The sequence below is a fragment of the Macaca fascicularis genome, chromosome 7 (assembly GCF_037993035.2).
Source record: "Macaca fascicularis isolate 582-1 chromosome 7, T2T-MFA8v1.1".
Lineage (NCBI taxonomy): Eukaryota > Metazoa > Chordata > Mammalia > Primates > Cercopithecidae > Macaca > Macaca fascicularis.
In genome coordinates, this window is record NC_088381.1 from 126,278,046 (window position 1) to 126,296,394 (window position 18,349).

Below are 18,349 nucleotides of genomic sequence, written 5' to 3' on the forward strand. Positions count from 1 at the left end.
GACTGCAATTTTTTCATCTATAAAATTAGAAAATTAGGATGGTTGACCTATAAGTTTCTCCCAGCTCTATAATTCTGTGACACTTTTCATGCAATTGTGATGAAATAATTGACAACACTTTATGACTCAATTGGATATGAGAAGGTAAGCAAGTAGAGAAGTCAAGGTGACTTCAACATTTTGAGACTGAGAGAAAAATGTTATTCTTAGTAGAAATGGGGAAATATCAAAGAGGAGTAAGTTTAATAGTTCTGTAATGCTTTTAAAAGTCAAGGGGGAAGTCCAGCAGCTGGAGATGGAACATATTGCTAACGATTTTACTTAGGCTTTCTTAGGGACTCTTCAATTTTGTCAGTGGTTCCTTTCATTGTTGTCTTTGAGACCACATATCAAGCAAATTGAGTAGCCTTCTTTTTTCTTTTAGTATTTAATTAAGTGCCTTATTGCAAATATCTATCTATTTACTGGACTTGTTTTTATTTCAGGGTCTTTTTTTATTTTTAATTTTTGATTTTTTTTTTTTTTTTTTTGTAGAGACGGGGTTTGCCATATTGCCCAGGCTGGTCTTGAACTCCTGGGCTCAAGCAATCCTCCCGCCTTGGCCTCCCACAGTGCTAGGATTACAGGCATGTAGCACTACACCCAGCTAATTCAGGCTTCTTAATAGTGTATTTTGTGAACATTTTAATAAATGGAGTGACCTTCCTTTCTTTCTGTCTTGCTTTGCTCTGCTCTGCTCTTCTTTCTCTCTCTCTCTGTCTCCCTCTCCCTCTCTTCCTCCTTCCCTCCCTCCCTCTTTCCTGTCCTGTCTCGTCCTTTCCTTAGACTGAGCTTCTTATTGTCCAGGCTGGAATGCAATGGTGCGATCTCTGCTCACTGCAACCTCTGTCTCCTGGGTTCAAGCGATTCTCCTGCCTCAGCCTCCCGAATAGCTGGTATTACAGGCACCCGCCATCATGCCTGGCTAATTTTTTGTATTTTTAGTAGAGACAGTGTTTCACCATGTTGGTCAGGCTGGTCTCAAACTCCTGACCTCAGGTGATCCACCCGCCTTGGCCTCCCAAAGTGCTGGGAGTGCCTGGCCTGCCTGAGTAACATTTATTAAGTAAATCTAAATGAGCTAGAATTCAGAAAATTCTCTTCAGCATTGTTAACAATCCCTTTTGGAGACACTATGCTAAGTGAAATAAGCCAGGCACAGAAAGATGAATATCATGTATTCTCATTTACATGTGGAATCTGAAAAAGTCAGATTTATGGAAGCAGAAGGTAGAATGGTAGTTGCCAGGGGCTGGGGGTGGGGAGGAAGTGGGAGATAGAGGTCAAAAGGTGCAATTTCTCTTAAACAGGATTAATACATTCTAGAGATCTACTGACAGCATGTAACTATGGTTAATAATAATGAATTGTATGCTTGAAAATTGCTAAGACAGTAAATCTTAAATGTTCTCATCACATAAAAAGATAATTATATGAGGTGATGGATATGCTAGTATCTTGACTGTAATCATTTTACAATGTATACGTATATCAAAATATCACATTGTAAATATATACATTTTTTTTCAATTATACCTCAATAAATTAGGAGAAAAAATAGTCACAAAGTGTACATCAATAGTGCTATAATTCTTGTAATTCTTTTTTTTTTTTTCTTCTGAGACAGTGTCTCACTTTGTCTCACATGCTGGAGTGTAGTGGAGTGATCACGACTCACTGCACACTCTACCTCCTCAGGCTCATGAGATCCTCCCACCTCAGCCTCCTGAGTAACTGAGACTACAGGTGTGTGCCACCACGCCTGGCTAATTTTTGTATTTTTTGTAGGGACAGGATTTTGCCATGTTGCCCAGGCTGGTCTTGAACTCCTGGCCTTAAGCTATCTGCCCATCTCAGCCTCCCAAAGTGCTGGGATAACAGGTGCCAATCACTGCACCTGGCCAATAATTTTGTAATTCTTATATAAATATTTGGAGGATAAAATTATCAATAATTTAAAAACCACAGCAGCTTGTCTGGAAGTAATACGTTATCTTAATGGATTGTTCACAATAAGTTATAGACCAAACTTTTCTTTTTATTTTATTTTTCTGGAGACAGAGTCTTGCTGTGTCACCCAGGCTAGAGTGCAGTGGTGCCATCTAGGTTCACTGCAACCTCCGCTGCCCGGGTTCAAGCGATTCTCCTGCCTCAGCCTCCCGAGTTGCTGGAATTACAGGCATGTACCACCATGCCCAGCCAATTTTTTGTATTTTAGTAGAGATGGGGTTTCACCATGTTGCCTAGGCTAGTCTCAAACTCCTGAGCTCCAGCAATACACCTGCCTTGGCCTCCCAAAGTGCTAGCATTATAGGCCTGAGCCATCACACCCGGCCCAGACCAAACTTATTCCACTTTTTCTCCCCTTCTCACTACTGTACTTGACTAGTCTTTAAAAAAATAATAAAAGAAAAAAGAAAACCATAGTGTTTCTTGGGTTGTCTGCCTTTGGGAGTAAAGCTTGGTACTTTAATTCTTGGAGCTTTTTCTGAGTGGTTTTTTTTTTTTTTTTGAGACGGAGTCTCGCTCTGTCACCCAGGCTGGAGTGCAGTGGTGCGATCCCGGCTCACTGCAACCTTCGCCTCCCGGGTTCAAGCAATTCTCCTGCCTCAGCCTCTTGAGTGGCTAGGACTCAGGCACATGCCACCTCGCTCGGCTAATTTTTGTATTTTTAATAGAGACGGGGTTTCACCATGTTAACCAGGCTGGTCTCTAACTTCTGACCTGGTGATCCTCCCGCCTTGGCCTCCCAAAGTCCTGGGATTACAGGCGTGAGCCACCGTGCCCAGCCTTCTGAGTGTTTTAAACTTGTACTTCTTGATAATGTATCTTTATAATTGTGCTATACCTTTTTCATATGTTTAATTCTTATTTTCCAAAATAATATTGCTACCTTCAAGGAATTATCTTCTTATTTCTTTAGCCCTTAGTGACCTGGACCTTGATAAATTTTGTTAACCAAATGACCTTATTTAATAGGTGATTTAATTTTAAAAAAATCAAAACCACCTTCAGCAGATTACCATTTGTTAAGTATTTCTTGAAATGGTTCAATGTAGTTTACTGAATACATTTTTATTGCTTTTTTGTTTATAGAGCTCAAAGCATGCCTGTTGTTAAGGAAGTAAAGGTACATCTGTTAGAAGATGCAGGCATAGAGAAGGATGCTGTTACTCAGGAGACCAGAATTTCACCCAGTGGAATTGATTCAGCTACAACTGTGGCTGCAGCAACTGCTGCTGCCATTGCAACCGCAGCTCCATTGATAAAGGTATATTTTTCCTCCCAGATATTCATAACTACTTTGTGAAATATAGAAGTACTTATTAAGAACTGATTCTATAAATGGTTGTATATAATTATAGACTAGCAACATTGTTGCTCTCAATTTGAAAACATTTTCCCATTTGTGGTTGTGTGTTACTTCTCAGGAATTGTGAAAGTTACCCTCTAATACTGTGATGGCACTAGCGAATTCAGAACTTCCCCAGTTTTAGCACTGAGAGTCCTACATCCTGGGAAACACCTTGGTCCTGGCAACCTGGATAATCGGTTATTCTTATTTGAGAGCTAGAGGAACCTTAGGAACCTTAGAGATAATCTATGCCTTAGCTGTCACTTTGTAAATGGGGAAGCAGAGAAACAGGTCAGAGTAGGCAGGTAAGTCTGGAACGAGTAACTGACAGAGCCAAAACTAGAACTCAAGGCTGCTGACCTAACTCAGCCTTAAGTTAGTAAAGTATCAAAAGCTACTTTGCTTTTCTGTTTTCTTCTTTTTAATTTCCATTTAAGTATCTTGTTTTAGGCATCATAAAATTCTTTGTGGCAGATTTGTTTGAGACAGAGTCTCGCTCTGTAAGCTGAAGTGCAGTGGTGCGATCTCGGCTCACTGCAACCTCCGCCTCCCAGGTTCAAGTGATTCCTCTGCCTCAGCCTCCTGAGTAGCTGGGACTACAGGGCATGCGCCACCATGCCTGGCTAATTTTGTATTTAAGTGGAGACGGGGTTTCACCGTGTTGGTCAGGATCGTCTCAATCTCCTGACCTTATGATCCACCCGCCTCAGCCTCCCAAAGTGCTGGGATTACAGGCGTGAGCCACCGCGCCTGGCCAATTTATTTATTTATTTATTTATTTATTTATTTATTTAATTTTTTGAGAGGAAACATTTACCTAAAGATAGCTATCATCTGCCTTTCATTTATGTGACTCTAAAAATAAAGGCATTAAATCATTAGACATTTAGTGAGTATAAGCTCAAATTTGATAACTTCTCAATGCCAATTGATTTAAATAACATTTCTCGTAATTAGACATATTTTTGGTATCCTATAATGTGAATTTTAAAAAATACTTTTATTGTTTTAGGTGCAGAGTGATTTGGAAGCAAAAGTCAATTCTGTTACAGAATTACTTAGTAAATTACAGGAGACTGATAAACACCTGCAACGTGTTACAGAGCAGCAAACAAGCATTCAGAGTAAACAAGAGAAACTACATTGTCATGATCATGAAAAGCAAATGAATGTGTTTATGGAGCAGCACATAAGGCATCTTGAAAAATTACAACAACAACAAATAGATATTCAGGTATCTGTAATAAAGCCAGTACAGATTCCATAATCTTTTATCATTTGGCTCTCTCATTGATAATTGCAGTAGCTCATTAGATTGTAACAGTTTTAGTTATGAAATCATGATTTGCTTATCTTTCTTCTCCTGTAATGTGGGTAACTCTGCATTTTATATCTCAAATGTTACTAGTTGTGTGAGACCTCTCCCTCTAGTTGGCTTTTCCTCCTTTTACACTATTTTTGTTCATATCATTTTTATTTTTTATTTTTATTTATTTTTTGAGATAGAATCTTGCTATGGTTGCCCAGGCTGAAGTACAGTGGTACAGTCTCCACTCAACTGGTTTCAAGAGATTCTCCTGCCTCAGCCTCCCATGTAGCTGGGATTACAGGCGCACACCACCACGCCCAGCTAATTTTTGTATTTTTAGTAAAGGTGGGGTTTAACCATGTTGTTCAGGCTGGTCTCGAACTTCTGACCTCAAGTGATCTGCCTTCCTCGGCCTCCCAAAGTGCTAGTGTTACATGCATGAGCTGCCATGCACAGCCACATTTTTAAGTGCTTGTATCACATTGCAACTATTGGTTTACATCAGCAGTTTTTAGTCTGGAAATGTGCACTAGAATTACTTGAACAGCTTTATAAAAATATTTGTGCTTGGGATCTTGGCAGGCCAAGCTGAGAGGATAGCTTGAGGCCAAGAGTCCAAGATCAGCCTGGTTAATGTAGCAAAACCTCATCTCTTTAAAAAAAAAAAAAATTTAGCCTGGCATGATGGCATGTGCCTGTAGTCCCAGATACTTGAGAGGCTGAGACTGCAGGAGACCGTGAGTCCAGGAGTTTGCGGTTACAGTGAACTATGATAATATACCTGCACTTCATCCCAGATGACAGAGTGAGACCCTATTTCAAAAAAAAAAATTGTGTATATACACACATACCTAGACACACACACGCGCGCACACACACATATACACATTCACAAGCACACACACTTAGGCCTTTCAGAGATTTTGAGCCAGTGATTCCGAGGTAGTGCCTGGCAATCATTGAAAGCTTCATAATGATTCTGATGCACACCCTTGGATAAGAACTACCTAGTGTACATATTTGCTTTTGCATTTAATTAATTAAAATAATGAACATTTTTTAATGCCTTTTGAGAATAAGGCACTGGGCTATTATAAAAAGCATTATCCTCACAAGGAGCTGATAGCATACTTTTGTATTTATTTTGGAATTTCTTTTTTTTTTTTTTTCTTTTTTTTGAGACAGAGTCTAACTCTGTCGCCCAGGCTGGAGTGCAGTGGTGTGATTTCGGCTCACTGCAACCTCCACCTCCCAGGTTCAGTGATTTTCATGTTTCAGTTTCCCGAGTAGCTGGGATTGCCAGCCTGCGCCACCACACCCAGCTAATTTTTGTGTTTTCAGTAGAAACAGGTTTTTACTGTGTTGGCCAGACCACTGGCCTCAAGTGATCGACCCATCTTGGCCTCCCATAGTGCTGGAATTATGGACGTGAGCCACCATGCTCAGCCTATTTTGGAATTTCCAATTCCTAGAACACTACTTAGCACTCAGTAAACTTTTTTTTTTTTTTTTTTTTTTTGAGTGAGTGAGGGAATGATCAGCATTGTAAATGCGTTGGTTTTAATTTACTTTTTTTTCTAATTAATATGAAATTTCTTTTTTTTTTTTGAGATGGAGTTTCGCTCTTGTTGCCCAAGCTGGAGTGCAATGGTGAGATCTCAGTTCATTGCAACCTCCACCTCCCAGATTCAAGCGATTCTCTTGCCTCAGCCTCCTGAATAGCTGGGATTACAGATGCCCACCACCATGCCCAGCTAACTTTCTATATTTGTAGTAGAGATGGGGTTTCACCATACTGGCCAGGTTGGTCTCAAAACTCCTGACCTCAGGCGATCTGCCTGCCTTGGCCTCCCAAAGTGCTGGGATTACAGGCGTGAGTCACCACGCCTGGCCTACTGTGCAATTTAAAAACTTTAAAAAATTAAAATATAACATTCAGGCCAGGCACAGTGGCTCATCCCTATAATCCCAGCACTTTGGGCGGCTGAGGTGGGTGGATCACTTGAGGTCAGGAGTTCAAGACCAGCCTGGCCAACATGGTGAAACCTCGTCTCTACCAAAGATACAAAAAATTAGCTGGGCGTGGTGGCACATGCCTGTAGTCCCAGCTACTCAGGAGGCTGAGGCAGGAGAATCACTTGAACCCGGAAGGCGGAGGTTACAGTGAGTTGAGATTGTGCCACTGTACTCCAGCCTGGGTGACAGAGCGAGACTCTGTCTTAACGACAACAACAACAGTGACGAATATATATATATTGTATATCTATATACATGTGTATCTATACATATGTGTATATGTCTGTTAATGATTTTCTAAATTACATATTTTTTGTTAAGACAAAAATTCAGAAGAATACTAAAATAAGTTTATTATACTTAATATATCATCATAAAGTAGACATTAATTTGCTATAATTTTCAAGACTTAACACGGTTTATCTTGAGCTTTTCATGTGGTCAAAGATAATATTTTATTGGAATGATTATATGCATACCAAGTAAAGTTTAGTAAGTACTCCCTGCATGACTAAAATTGAGTATGCAGCAAATTATCTAGTGAGAGACCAGGAATGAGTCTATAAATCTGTTGGTTTATAGATAACTTTACTATTTTAAGCCTCAATTTCTTTACCTAGAAAATATTTTCTGTTGTTCAGGATAAAACGAGATGACACATTTGAAAAGCACATTTATTCCTTAAGGAGAGACTCCTACTGGTCCTAAGTACTTATCTGCCATCATCCGTCCTTCCATAACTAAATCTATAACTTAATGACTTTCTAATTTTAGAAGAATGGAATCTTTGCTAATTTAGATGTCTTACTTATAAAGCTTATAATTACAGAGAGAGTTGAAGTTTTGGTTACATACTAGATATATTAGTTGTTCAGTAAATGCTTAATGAAATGAAATTAGTTGAGTCTGTTTCATCTGTTTTATGTAGAGGAATCTCAACACACTTTTAGAAATTCTGTACAACTATGAATCTTTTTAAGTTTTTCTTGGCCTGGCATAAAATTCTGTTTTGATTATTACTCATTGCATGCCTGTATCAAAATATTTCATGTGCTCCATAAATATATACACCTACTATGTACCCACAAAAATTAAAACAAAACAATAAAACCCTCTCTTTTGAAACCAGTTTTATTAGTTAAGATACTTGCTTATTTTAGATATTTTATTTTATTTTTGAGATAGAGTCCCGCTCTGTCACCCAGGCTGGAGTGTAGTGGCACCATCTTGGCTCACTGTCACCTCTGTGTCCCGGGTTCAAGTGATTCTCATGCCTCAGCCTCCTGGGTAGCTGGGATTACAGGCTCCCGCCACCACGCTCAGCTAATTTTTGTATTTTTAGGAGAGACGGGTGGAACTCCTGACCTCAGGTGATCCACTTGCCTTGGCCTCCCAAAGTGCTGAGATTACAGGCGTGAGCCACTGTGCCTGGCCCCATTTCAGGTATTTTAATAAATAGTGCTGAAAACTGTGTTGTCAGTGTAGTTTCCATTAATATACAAACACATATTTTATTGCTGCTGCTAAGTATGGGTATTTATTTGAGTACTCACTATCAATGATTTTCAAACCTTGACCTCGAACAAAATCCTACCATTTAGGATATAGAAGATAGGATGTTTTGGTTTAAAATTCTCTGATTCAAGTAGAGGTTTAGGGCAAGGGCCTCTCCTTCCTGGTCTTCTCTTAGCCAGCTGTAGTGGCCCCTTAGCCATGTCTAAGGCAGAAAGAACAACACTGAGGTTTAGAATGGTTAGGGAAAATGATTAAGGTCACACAGCAGAGTCAGGCTTAGTCACATCTTTGTGATTCTACATCTTGCCAATGGCATCGCTGCTGCTACTATAGTGGATAGTTGCAATGTAATATATATTTTTTCATTGTTTATTACATGTAGTAAATTATGTTTAACTCTAATATTTCAATGTATTTTATCATCTAACTCTTTCAAATGATATCTGAAAATAATGAAATAATCTTATTTCTTTTAGACGCATTTTATTAGTGCTGCACTCAAGACTAGTAGTTTTCAGCCTGTTGGTATGCCCTCCTCCAGAGCAGTGGAAAAGTATTCTGTAAAACCAGAACACCCTAATCTTGGTAGCTGTAATGCGTCTTTATATAACACATTTGCTTCCAAACAAGGTAAAAATATGTCGTTCTCTGAATAAAAAATGTCAGCTATGAATTTTCTCTGTGCTGCATAAACTGAAAACATATTTCCTGAGCAGTAGGAGTTTTTGTTTTATAAAATTTATTTATAGGAGTTTTTGTTTTATAAAACTATTTGGTGTTTTTTTTTAATGTTCTTTTTTTTAAAATTTTCTTTCTCAGGCTATCTTGTCTTAGATAAAACGAGTTCTTTTTTTTACGTCAAGTAATTTTTAGGTTATTTTGAAATTTTTTAAAATTATGGATTATGTTCTTATCTGTGGTTTTAATTAATAACCTTCATAAATTATCAGAAGCACTTATAAATTTAGGAAAAATTTACTGGTTTACTACAAAAATGCTTGTAAATAAATCAATTCTCCTGTTCTCTGACAAACTGCATATTTGCTCTTTCTTGATTCTGTCAGAGCGACTATCTAACAAAGGAATACATAGCTTATTTGTTAAAACTTTAGTACTTAAAATAAATGAATAAATGTGTTTCTAAGTTATTGATATTTAAATAATGAACTAAAGAAAATCGAGGGACTATCCCTTTAATGATATACAACTCTATATAGTACAATATTTTCAACACTTGATTTGTTAGAACATTGTTGTATTACAGTCATTAAAGATTGCTCACGCTTATAAGGTGCTTTACATTTTGCAGTAAATGAGTGGTCCTTACAAAACTGTTGTGCCCAGCACATTGAGAGGCCAAGATGAGAGGATCACTTGAGCCCAGGAGTTCGAGACCAACCTGGGAAATATAGTGAGATCCTGTCTCTAAAAGTAAAAATAAAAAAATTAGCCAGGTGTGGTAGCACATGCCTGTAGTCCTAGTTACTTCGGAGGCTGAGGTCAGAGGATTGCCTGAGCCCAGGAGGTTGAGGCTTCAGTGAGCTGTGGTCATGCAACTACACTCCAGCCTGGGTGACAGAGCAAGACGCTGTTTCAAAAACAAAAAAGCAAACAACAACAACAAAGAACTGTTGTGAAGTAATATGAGTCCCTTTTTAATTTATGAAGAGAGGACAATGAAGCACAGAATGGTATGACTTGCCTGCTCAAGGTAAGTCATATCATTCTGTGCTTCATTGTTAACAACAACAACAAAGAACTGTTGTGAAGTAATATGAATCCTTTTTTAAGTTATGAAGAGAGGACAATGAAGCATAGAATGGTATGACTTGCCTGCTCAAGGTTACCTGACTTGAGAGGGAGGATGTCAGAGCTAGGGCCAGAACTCATGTTTCAGTATGACCCACCTGAGTGCCTTCAATAGCAGTGGACACTTTTTTCATAACTCAATTCCAGAGAATTTCTTGCTTATAATTTTGTTTTTCTTAAACTCGAGTTTTCATGAAAAAGGTGTCTATTTTATTGATTGTAAATTGAATTTGTTTCTTTGTATATATGTTACAGTAACAAATAAAAGAAATGAGTAAATTAAAAATTCAGTAAATTAAACTTAATTTTTCTATGCTTTTTCTTGGGCATATATCGTGTTTACATAATTGTAACTGTAGCATTTTATACAGCTTTTTTACTAGCACATAAAAACATCTGCCATATTTTATATAGTTGTCTTCATAATTTTAACTTGTAATGACTAAAGGGTGGCCTATTGAATAACTATTTCACAATCTACTTGACCGTTATCCTGTTTCAGATACTCAGACAGTTTTTAGGTTTGCGTCTTCATAAATAATACTGTAATAAACATCATCATATTTTAAGCACATTTTCTTTTACGTTACTTCCTTATAATAATTTCACAAGATTAAGATTACTAAGTTAAATTATATAAAACTTTAATTCTTCCTATACTTGTTGCCAGATGCTTTATCAGTTTTCACTGCCATGAAAAGTATCTGGCTCTTCCTGTTTCATCACTGCTTCAATAGTTCTGAATACTATCATATAGATTCATATTTACTAGATGTAAGTGTAAAATGTTTGTAGTCTTCATTTCTTTTGATTTTTAATGGGGGTGAAGTTATTTCTCTACACTTGTTAATAATTTATAATTTTGGCTTTATTTTTAAAGTATAGGGAAGAGTAATATGCTATAATTTTTAGAGCTTTTTAAAAGCAAGTTAATTTTTAAAAAATTTTTCTGTTAAAGCATCTTTAAAAGAAGTTGAAGATATGAGTTTTGATAAACAGAAATCTCCTTTGGAGACACCAGCACCTCGCAGATTTGCTCCTGTACCTGTTTCAAGGGATGATGAGCTATCAAAGAGGGAAAATCTTTTGGAAGAAAAAGAAAATATGGAAGTGTCCTGTCACAGAGGTAATAGAGACTTTTACTAGACCTATCCCAAATTAGGAAATTGTCATGAGATTTTCTGTGCCTAGTAGAAACTGAAGTGGGATCTGTATTTGTAATATTTTACTTTAAATGATACTCGCTGGGAAAATCAAGCTTCTTTAGATTCCTCGTGAAAGGAGTTGGAGGTATACATTTATAATTAATTATTCTATCTCTTACAGGTTATTAAACTTTTAATGAACAAGTTTTGTTAATTTTTATTTATTTTTTGTGAGACAGGGTCTCACTCTGTCACCCAGACTGGAGTACAATGGTGTGATCATGGCTCACTGCAGCCTCTACCTCCCCAGGCTTAATTGATCTTCCCACTTCAGCCTCCTGAGTAGCTGGGACTACAGGTACACGCCACCACACCAGGCTAATTTTTGTATTTTTCTTAGAGATGGGGTTTCACTATGTTTCCCAGGCTGGTCACAAACTCCTGGGCTCAAGCGATCTGCCCACCTCAGCCTCCCAAAGTGCTGGGATTACAGATGTGAGCCATTGCGCTTGGCCAAGTTTTGTTATTAATAAACAAAAAACAATGCTTTGCTGAAGGTAAGGCTGATCATTTTTAGAGTGTGCTTCCTCATATTGTTTTTAGGTGTGAATTTCAATAATAAAACGTAGAGAAACAGCATTTATCACCATGTTCACTTGGAAAAAGTGCTGATGTATGAACTTTTTTTGAGACGAAGTCTCTCTCTGTCACCCAGCCTGGTGTGCAGTGGCACGATCGCAGCTTGCTGCAACCTCCACCTCCTAGGTTCAAGGGATTCTCCTGCCTCAGCCTCCTGAGTAGCTGGGACTACAGGCGCATGTCACCATACCAGGCTAATTTTTTTGTATTTTTAGTAGAGACGGGGTTTCACTGTGTTAGCCAGCATGGTCTCGATCTCCTGACCCGCCTTGGCCTCCCAGAGTGCTGGGATTATAGGCATGAGCCACTGTGCCCGGCCATATATGAACTTTTTAACACAGAACAGGAACTTTCATAAGGGACGTGTATTAACCAGACATCATATGTTCTCACTCATAAATGGAAGCTAAGCTATGAGAATGCAGAGCCATAGGAATGATACAATGGACTTTGGGGACTTGTGGGGAAAGGGTGGGAAGAGGGTGAGGGATAAAAGACTACAAATTGGGTTCAGTGTATACTGCTCAGATGATGGGTGCACCAAAATCTCACAAATCACCAATAAAGAACTTACTTACGTAACCAAATACCACCTGTTCCCCAAAAATCTATGGAAATAAATTAAAAGAAAATAGTATGTTACAGTCTTAAAATGTACCCCTTCTAACAAAAGTAAGTGAAATATTAAACTAAACACTTTTATTCTTGGAATAATTTAAATGCATGCAAGTCTTATCTTAGGCACATTTAAAGAGTTTTAAGAAAGTCACAAAATAATAAAATCTTTAATAAAGAAGGCAACCTCACACCAAAAATTACTATGTAGTCTTACTACATATAAACAAGGCTAAAGGATAGATCCACTTACTTGGTACTTTGAAGAAATAGATAAATCTCTTCTTTACTAATTTGTACAAATCATCTATTTTACTGGACTTTGTGATGATGACACTTCTCAAATTCCTTTTTTCTGTGATGGAAATAAATTTAGGGGTTTTTCTGTTAATTCAAACTTTTACTTACTTGTTTATGTTTTTTTTTTTTTATAGAGACAGGGTCTTGCTTTGTTGCCCAGGCTGGTCTCAAACTCCTGGCCTTAAGCAATCCTCCTGCCTCGGCCTCCCAGAATGCTGGGATTACAGGCATGAGCCATTGCGCCTGGTTGCGGTATAGTTTTTATGAGGTATAAATATTTAGTTTTATTGGATGAGTGTATTTATAGCCTAAATTGTAGGCTACATTGTAGGCTATAAATTTTTTTTCTTTTTTTTTGAGATGGAGTTTCGCTCTTGTTGCCCAGGCTGGAGTGTGATGGCGCGATCTCGGCTCACTGCAACCTCCGCATCCCAGGTTCAAACAATTCTCCTGCCTCAGCCTCCCAAGTAGCTGGGATTACAGGCATGCACCACCACGCCCAGCTAATTTTTTCTATTTGTAGTAGAGACGGGTTTCTCCATGTTAGTCAGGCTGGTCTCAAACTCCCGACCTCAGGTGATCCACCCGCCTCAGCCTCCCAAAGTGCTGTGATTACAGGCGTGAGCCACCACGCCTGGCTTGTAGGCTATAAATTGAGTAGATAATCATCATAAGAAGCTAACTTAGGCCAGAATACGAATATATGAGATGTTATATACAAGATAAATGAATTAGTATTTGGAAAATGATACTACATCTCTTCTATTTCAGGAAATGTAAGACTATTGGAACAAATTTTGAATAATAATGATTCTTTGACAAGAAAAAGTGAATCATCAAATACCACCTCACTAACTAGGTCAAAAATAGGATGGACTCCTGAGAAGACAAACAGGTGACAACAAGAGATTGGAATGAAAACTAGATTGAAAAGAGCTTTCTTCAGATTTTTCACATTTCTTTGGGACTTTTAATAAATTATAGCATTGCTTCTTAAATTTAACTTAGATTTAGTTACTATTTTCTGATGCTAATATATCTTCCCCCTTTCTATAATGTAGCTATGAAATGAATATCTCATTTTTTCAAAATGCAGATTATTAATTTCTAATGTATGCAGATCATTCATTTCTGATTAAATGATATCTAGGATTTGTTTCAAAAAATAATCCAATATAGGGTAGGGGCAAGTAGGTTGGGGAGTATAGATAAAATGAGGCCAACCAAAAGTTAATGATTTTTGTAGTTAAATATTGGGTATATGAGGTTCATTTTAGTATTTTCTATATATTTGTGTATATTTGAAGTTTTACATAATAAAAATTTTTTAAAAAATCAAATCTGGGCCATGATAATTATATTTATCTTCAACATCTTGAAAACTACAGTAATAAAAACTAGAGGAGTATATGTTGAGTAATTTTATATGGAGATACTGTATAATTTCAGTCTATTTACATTTAATGTAATTACTGATAAGGTAGGATTTATGTCTACCGTGTTGCTTTCTATATGCCTTAGGTCTTTTAGGTTCACTGTTCCTTAGTGCCTTCTTTTGTATTAGACATTTTTTAGTTGCACCATTTTAATTCTTTTGTCATTTACTATTATTTTTTGAGTTATTTTCTTAGTGGTCACTCTAGGAATTAGAATTAACATATTAACTTAAAGCAATCTAATTTGGATTAATAGTGATTTAATTTCAGTATTATTCAGAAACTTTGCTCCAGTAAAGCCTCGTTCCCTCCCCTTTTCTTTCTTCTATTATTATCATACAAATTACATCTTTATACGTTATAAGCTCATCTATGTAGTCTGATAATTATTACTTGATGCAGCTGTCTTTTAAATCAAATAGGAAAAGAAAAGAGATACCAACAAAAATATGTATACTAGCTTTTATATTCACCTATATAGTTCATCTTTACCAGTACTCTATTTCTTCATATGGATTCAGGATCCTTTTATTCCATCCTGAAGGATTCCTGATAGTATTTCTTATAGGGTAGGTCTGTTAGCAGTGAATTGTCTCAGTTTTTGTTTATCTGGTATTGTCTTAATTTCTTTTTCACTTTTTTTTGTTGTTTAAACAGACATTTGGTTTCTCATAGTTGTGGAAGCTGGAAGTTCAAGATCAAGGTGCTAGCTGGGTTGGTTTCTTTTGAGGCCTTTCTTCTTGACTTACAGGTGGCCTCCCGCTTGCTGTCTCTTCACATGGTCATCCCTCTCTGCACACACACCCCTGGTGTCCCCTCCTTCACTTTTGAAGGATAGTTTTGCTACATGTAGAATTTTTGGTAGATGTTTTTTTTTCTTTCAGCATTTTGAATATGTCACCTGACTGCCTTCTGGACTCTATGGTTTCTGATGAGGAGTTGTATGTTGGTGTGCTTGATGGTGTCCCACAGGTCTCTAAGACTGTTAATTTTTCTTCATCCATTTTTCTTTCCATTTCTCAGACTGGATAATCTCAATTAGCCTGTCTTAAAGTTTGTTGATTCTTTCTTCTGCCAACTCAAATATGGTGTTGAGCCCCTCTAGTGAATTATACATTTCGGTTATTCTATTTTTCAACTGCAGAATTTCTGTTTGTCTTTTAAAAAATATTTTCTATGTCTTTATTGATCATTCTATATTTGGCAAGACTTCATTCTTACACTTTCTTTTAATTTTAAAACTGGTTTCTTTTAGTAATAGCTGATTTATAGTCTTTGCCTAGTAAGTCTAATATCTGGGATTTCTCAACAGCGGTTTCTTTTGACTGTGCTTTTTTCTGTGTTTGGCTCTACTTTCCTGTTTCTTTGTATGTCTCATAAATTTTTCTTGAAAACTGGGCATTTTAAATAATACAGTGTGGCAGCTCTGGAAATTAGATTCTTTCACCTCCCAGAGTTTATTGTTGTTGCTGTTTGTTTAGTGACTTTCCTGGACTAATTCTGTGAAGTCTGTGTTCTTTGTCATGTGCTCCCACTGAAGTCTCTGTTTTGTTAGCTTAGTCTGCTAATGATTGGAAAGAGATTTCCTTAACTGCCTTGAACTGATAACTCTCCCTCTCTTTGCCATGGAGTGTGTGTGTGTGTGTGTGTGTGTGTGTGTGTGTGTGTGTATGCATGCATGCATGCGTGCGCACACACATGTGCTAGAGCATGCCTCCAGTGCCTGGCAGATTATGAGTCTGTTTTAACCTTTCACTTCCTACTTGCGCAGAGCCTCAAGGTCAGCCAGAAGTGAGTGATTAGGAACTTCCCAGGTCCCTCTTGAACATGTACATAGCCCTGTATGTGGACTAGAAGGCATGACTTTCTAGATTCCTAGCAATATGTTGGAGCTTTTCAAAACTCCACTATGGACATCTTATTACCTAGATTTTTAACATCTGTTGACCACAGTCTTGTTTGCCCCAACTAGTATCACTACCTCAGGCTGCTGATATGTTAAACAGTTGCCACTGTTTTTGAAAAATGCCCTGGGGATAGTTACTCACTGCGCTAAAGTTGAGTCAGGTCAAATAAAGACAAATACTATGAATGAGACTTTTAGGAGAGCTTGAAACCATTCTATTGTCTTTAGTGGTTGTGAGGCTGTTGGTTTTCAAGGCCACCACAGAGTTGGGAATAGGGTCCTGAAGATGAGGCAAGTTAAATAAATTCCATAAAACTTGCTCTTCTTGCCTAGAGTCAGACATTTTTCTTGAATAAATGCTCCTCAGGTTCTTGCAAGTGTTTAATTTCCAGAGGTTAGAGAAACTTGATTTTGATGATTTTTGCTAGAGTTCTCATTGTGCTTATGGAGAAGCAGATTTTCAGAAGTTCTTCACCAATCTGGAAGTGCTTCTGGATGTTAGCTTCTTGAAAGCATAACCTTTTCCTGTTCCTTTTCTGCTACGTCTAAACTTTTCTGGTTAGATCATTTTGTCTCTTGTGATTTTCTGTTTCATTTGTTTAATCACGTAACTGATTAATTCCGTGGTTCAATTTTTTAATAGGATACCATTTAGTAATCTATAGCTAAGACTGTATCAAAGATTTGTTTAATGAAATGTTTACTGAATTTACAACAATTTAGGAAACTTTTTAAAAAAATCTTCTATAGCGTTGAAACTCTACCTTCTCAAAGATTTCCTTCCTGTGAAGAGCTAGGAACAACTAAAGTGACTCTGCAGAAGTCTGATGATGTTCTTCATGACCTTGGCCAAAAGGAGAAAGAAACAAATAGCATGGTCCAGGTAAAATGGAAATGGTCTTAAAATTGATGATTAGTTATGATAAAAATTATAAAGGAATAAAAAAAGTTATAAAGATAGAAATTAGGAGGAAGAATGAAGAAAAAGCACTGAAAAAGACATGTCAGCCATGTCTGTTCCGTTTACAAAGTATTTCCAGAGGCCTTCACCAAGTGATTTCTGCTTATCGCTCCTTGACCAGGACTGAGTCATATAGCCACCTCTGGCTTCCCAGCTTCTGTTGGAAAGGGAGGAAGGGGAAAAGAGACCTGTGAATGAATGGACATCATTTATCCAATCCACAGTGTCTGCCCTACCTTCCATACATAAAGAGCCAACTTGCTTTTATTTTATTTTAGCTTTCTTCAGCAGAGAGAGAAATTATTATTGGTCGCTGGACTGCTTAGCACTGCTATGGATTTCCCACCTCTATTTTACTTAACACTCACATTAGTTTGTTGTTGTTGTTGAGACGGAGTCTCACTCTGTTGCCCAGACTGGAGTGCAATGGTGCAATCTCGGCTTACTGCAACCTCCACCTCCCGGGTTCAAGCACTTCTTCTGCCTCAGCCTCCTGAGCAGCTGGGATTACAAGCGTGTGCCACCACACCCAGCTAATTTTTGTATTTTTAGTAGAGACAGGGTTTCACCATGTTGGCCAGGCTGGTCTCAAACTCCTGATCCACCTGAGGAGGCTTGGCCTCCCAAAAGTGTTGGGATTACAGGCATGAGCCACCACGCCTGGCCCATATTAATATTTCTAAATGGAGGAAAAACACTTTGATTGCCAAGTATTCTTTTGTAAGTCTTCAGTTTGACAAATTGAGTCCTTCGTATATATTGGTACAATGTATGGCCTCAACAATAGTGATAGCTGTTGTTTTGATTAAAGGAATCAATGTGAGTTTAGTAACTTTCTGGTCTTTTTTTCTTTTAAGCCAAAAGAATCTCTGAGTATGTTGAAGCTTCCAGATCTACCACAGAATTCTGTTAAGCTTCACACAACCAATACCACACGATCTATATTGAAAGATGCTGAGAAGATTTTGAGAGGAGTACAAAACAATAAAAAAGTACTTGAAGAAAATCTGGAAGCTATTATTCGTGCAAAAGATGGAGCTGCCATGTATTCGCTTATCAATGCTTTATCTACCAACAGGTAAGAGGATGTTGGCAGCCAAGGCTGTTTATGAGTCTGCCAGTTCTGCTTTCTTCACAATTTTTTTCTAAGCACTTTATTTTCCTTAATATGTTTTAATATTTTTAAAAGGTTCTTTATTGCCTTTGAAGATGTGGAACTTATTATAAAGTTGGAATTTGGATATATATATGGTGGTACTACTTTTTTCTGGTGGAAATTTTTCTTTTAATTTTTTCTTTCTTTG

The 18,349-nt window shown here is 37.5% G+C and overlaps 1 protein-coding gene across 16 annotated transcripts in view; it reads left to right on the plus strand.

The window, feature by feature from the left end:
• Window positions 1-18,349, plus strand: part of KIAA0586 (KIAA0586 ortholog) — a 122,952-nt gene that overhangs the window by 15,286 nt on the left and 89,317 nt on the right. For 7 of the 16 annotated variants that reach the window (XR_012415827.1, XR_010588497.1, XM_065548854.2 and 4 more), the window contains 8 exons: window positions 3,136-3,310; window positions 4,407-4,628; window positions 8,711-8,864; window positions 11,002-11,169; window positions 13,103-13,177; window positions 13,514-13,637; window positions 16,835-16,967; window positions 17,903-18,123. Coding sequence is in view for 13 of the 16 variants with exons in the window: in XM_065548854.2 (XP_065404926.1) it covers window positions 3,136-3,310; window positions 4,407-4,628; window positions 8,711-8,864; window positions 11,002-11,169; window positions 13,103-13,177; window positions 13,514-13,637; window positions 16,835-16,967; window positions 17,903-18,123 (1,272 nt within the window). In the remaining 3 variants the exon portion in view is untranslated. The remainder of the gene's footprint in view (window positions 1-3,135; window positions 3,311-4,406; window positions 4,629-8,710; window positions 8,865-11,001; window positions 11,170-13,102; window positions 13,178-13,513; window positions 13,638-16,834; window positions 16,968-17,902; window positions 18,124-18,349) is intronic. The other 9 variants (XR_012415828.1, XM_065548855.2, XM_073997453.1 and 6 more) reach the window with 3 other exon arrangements.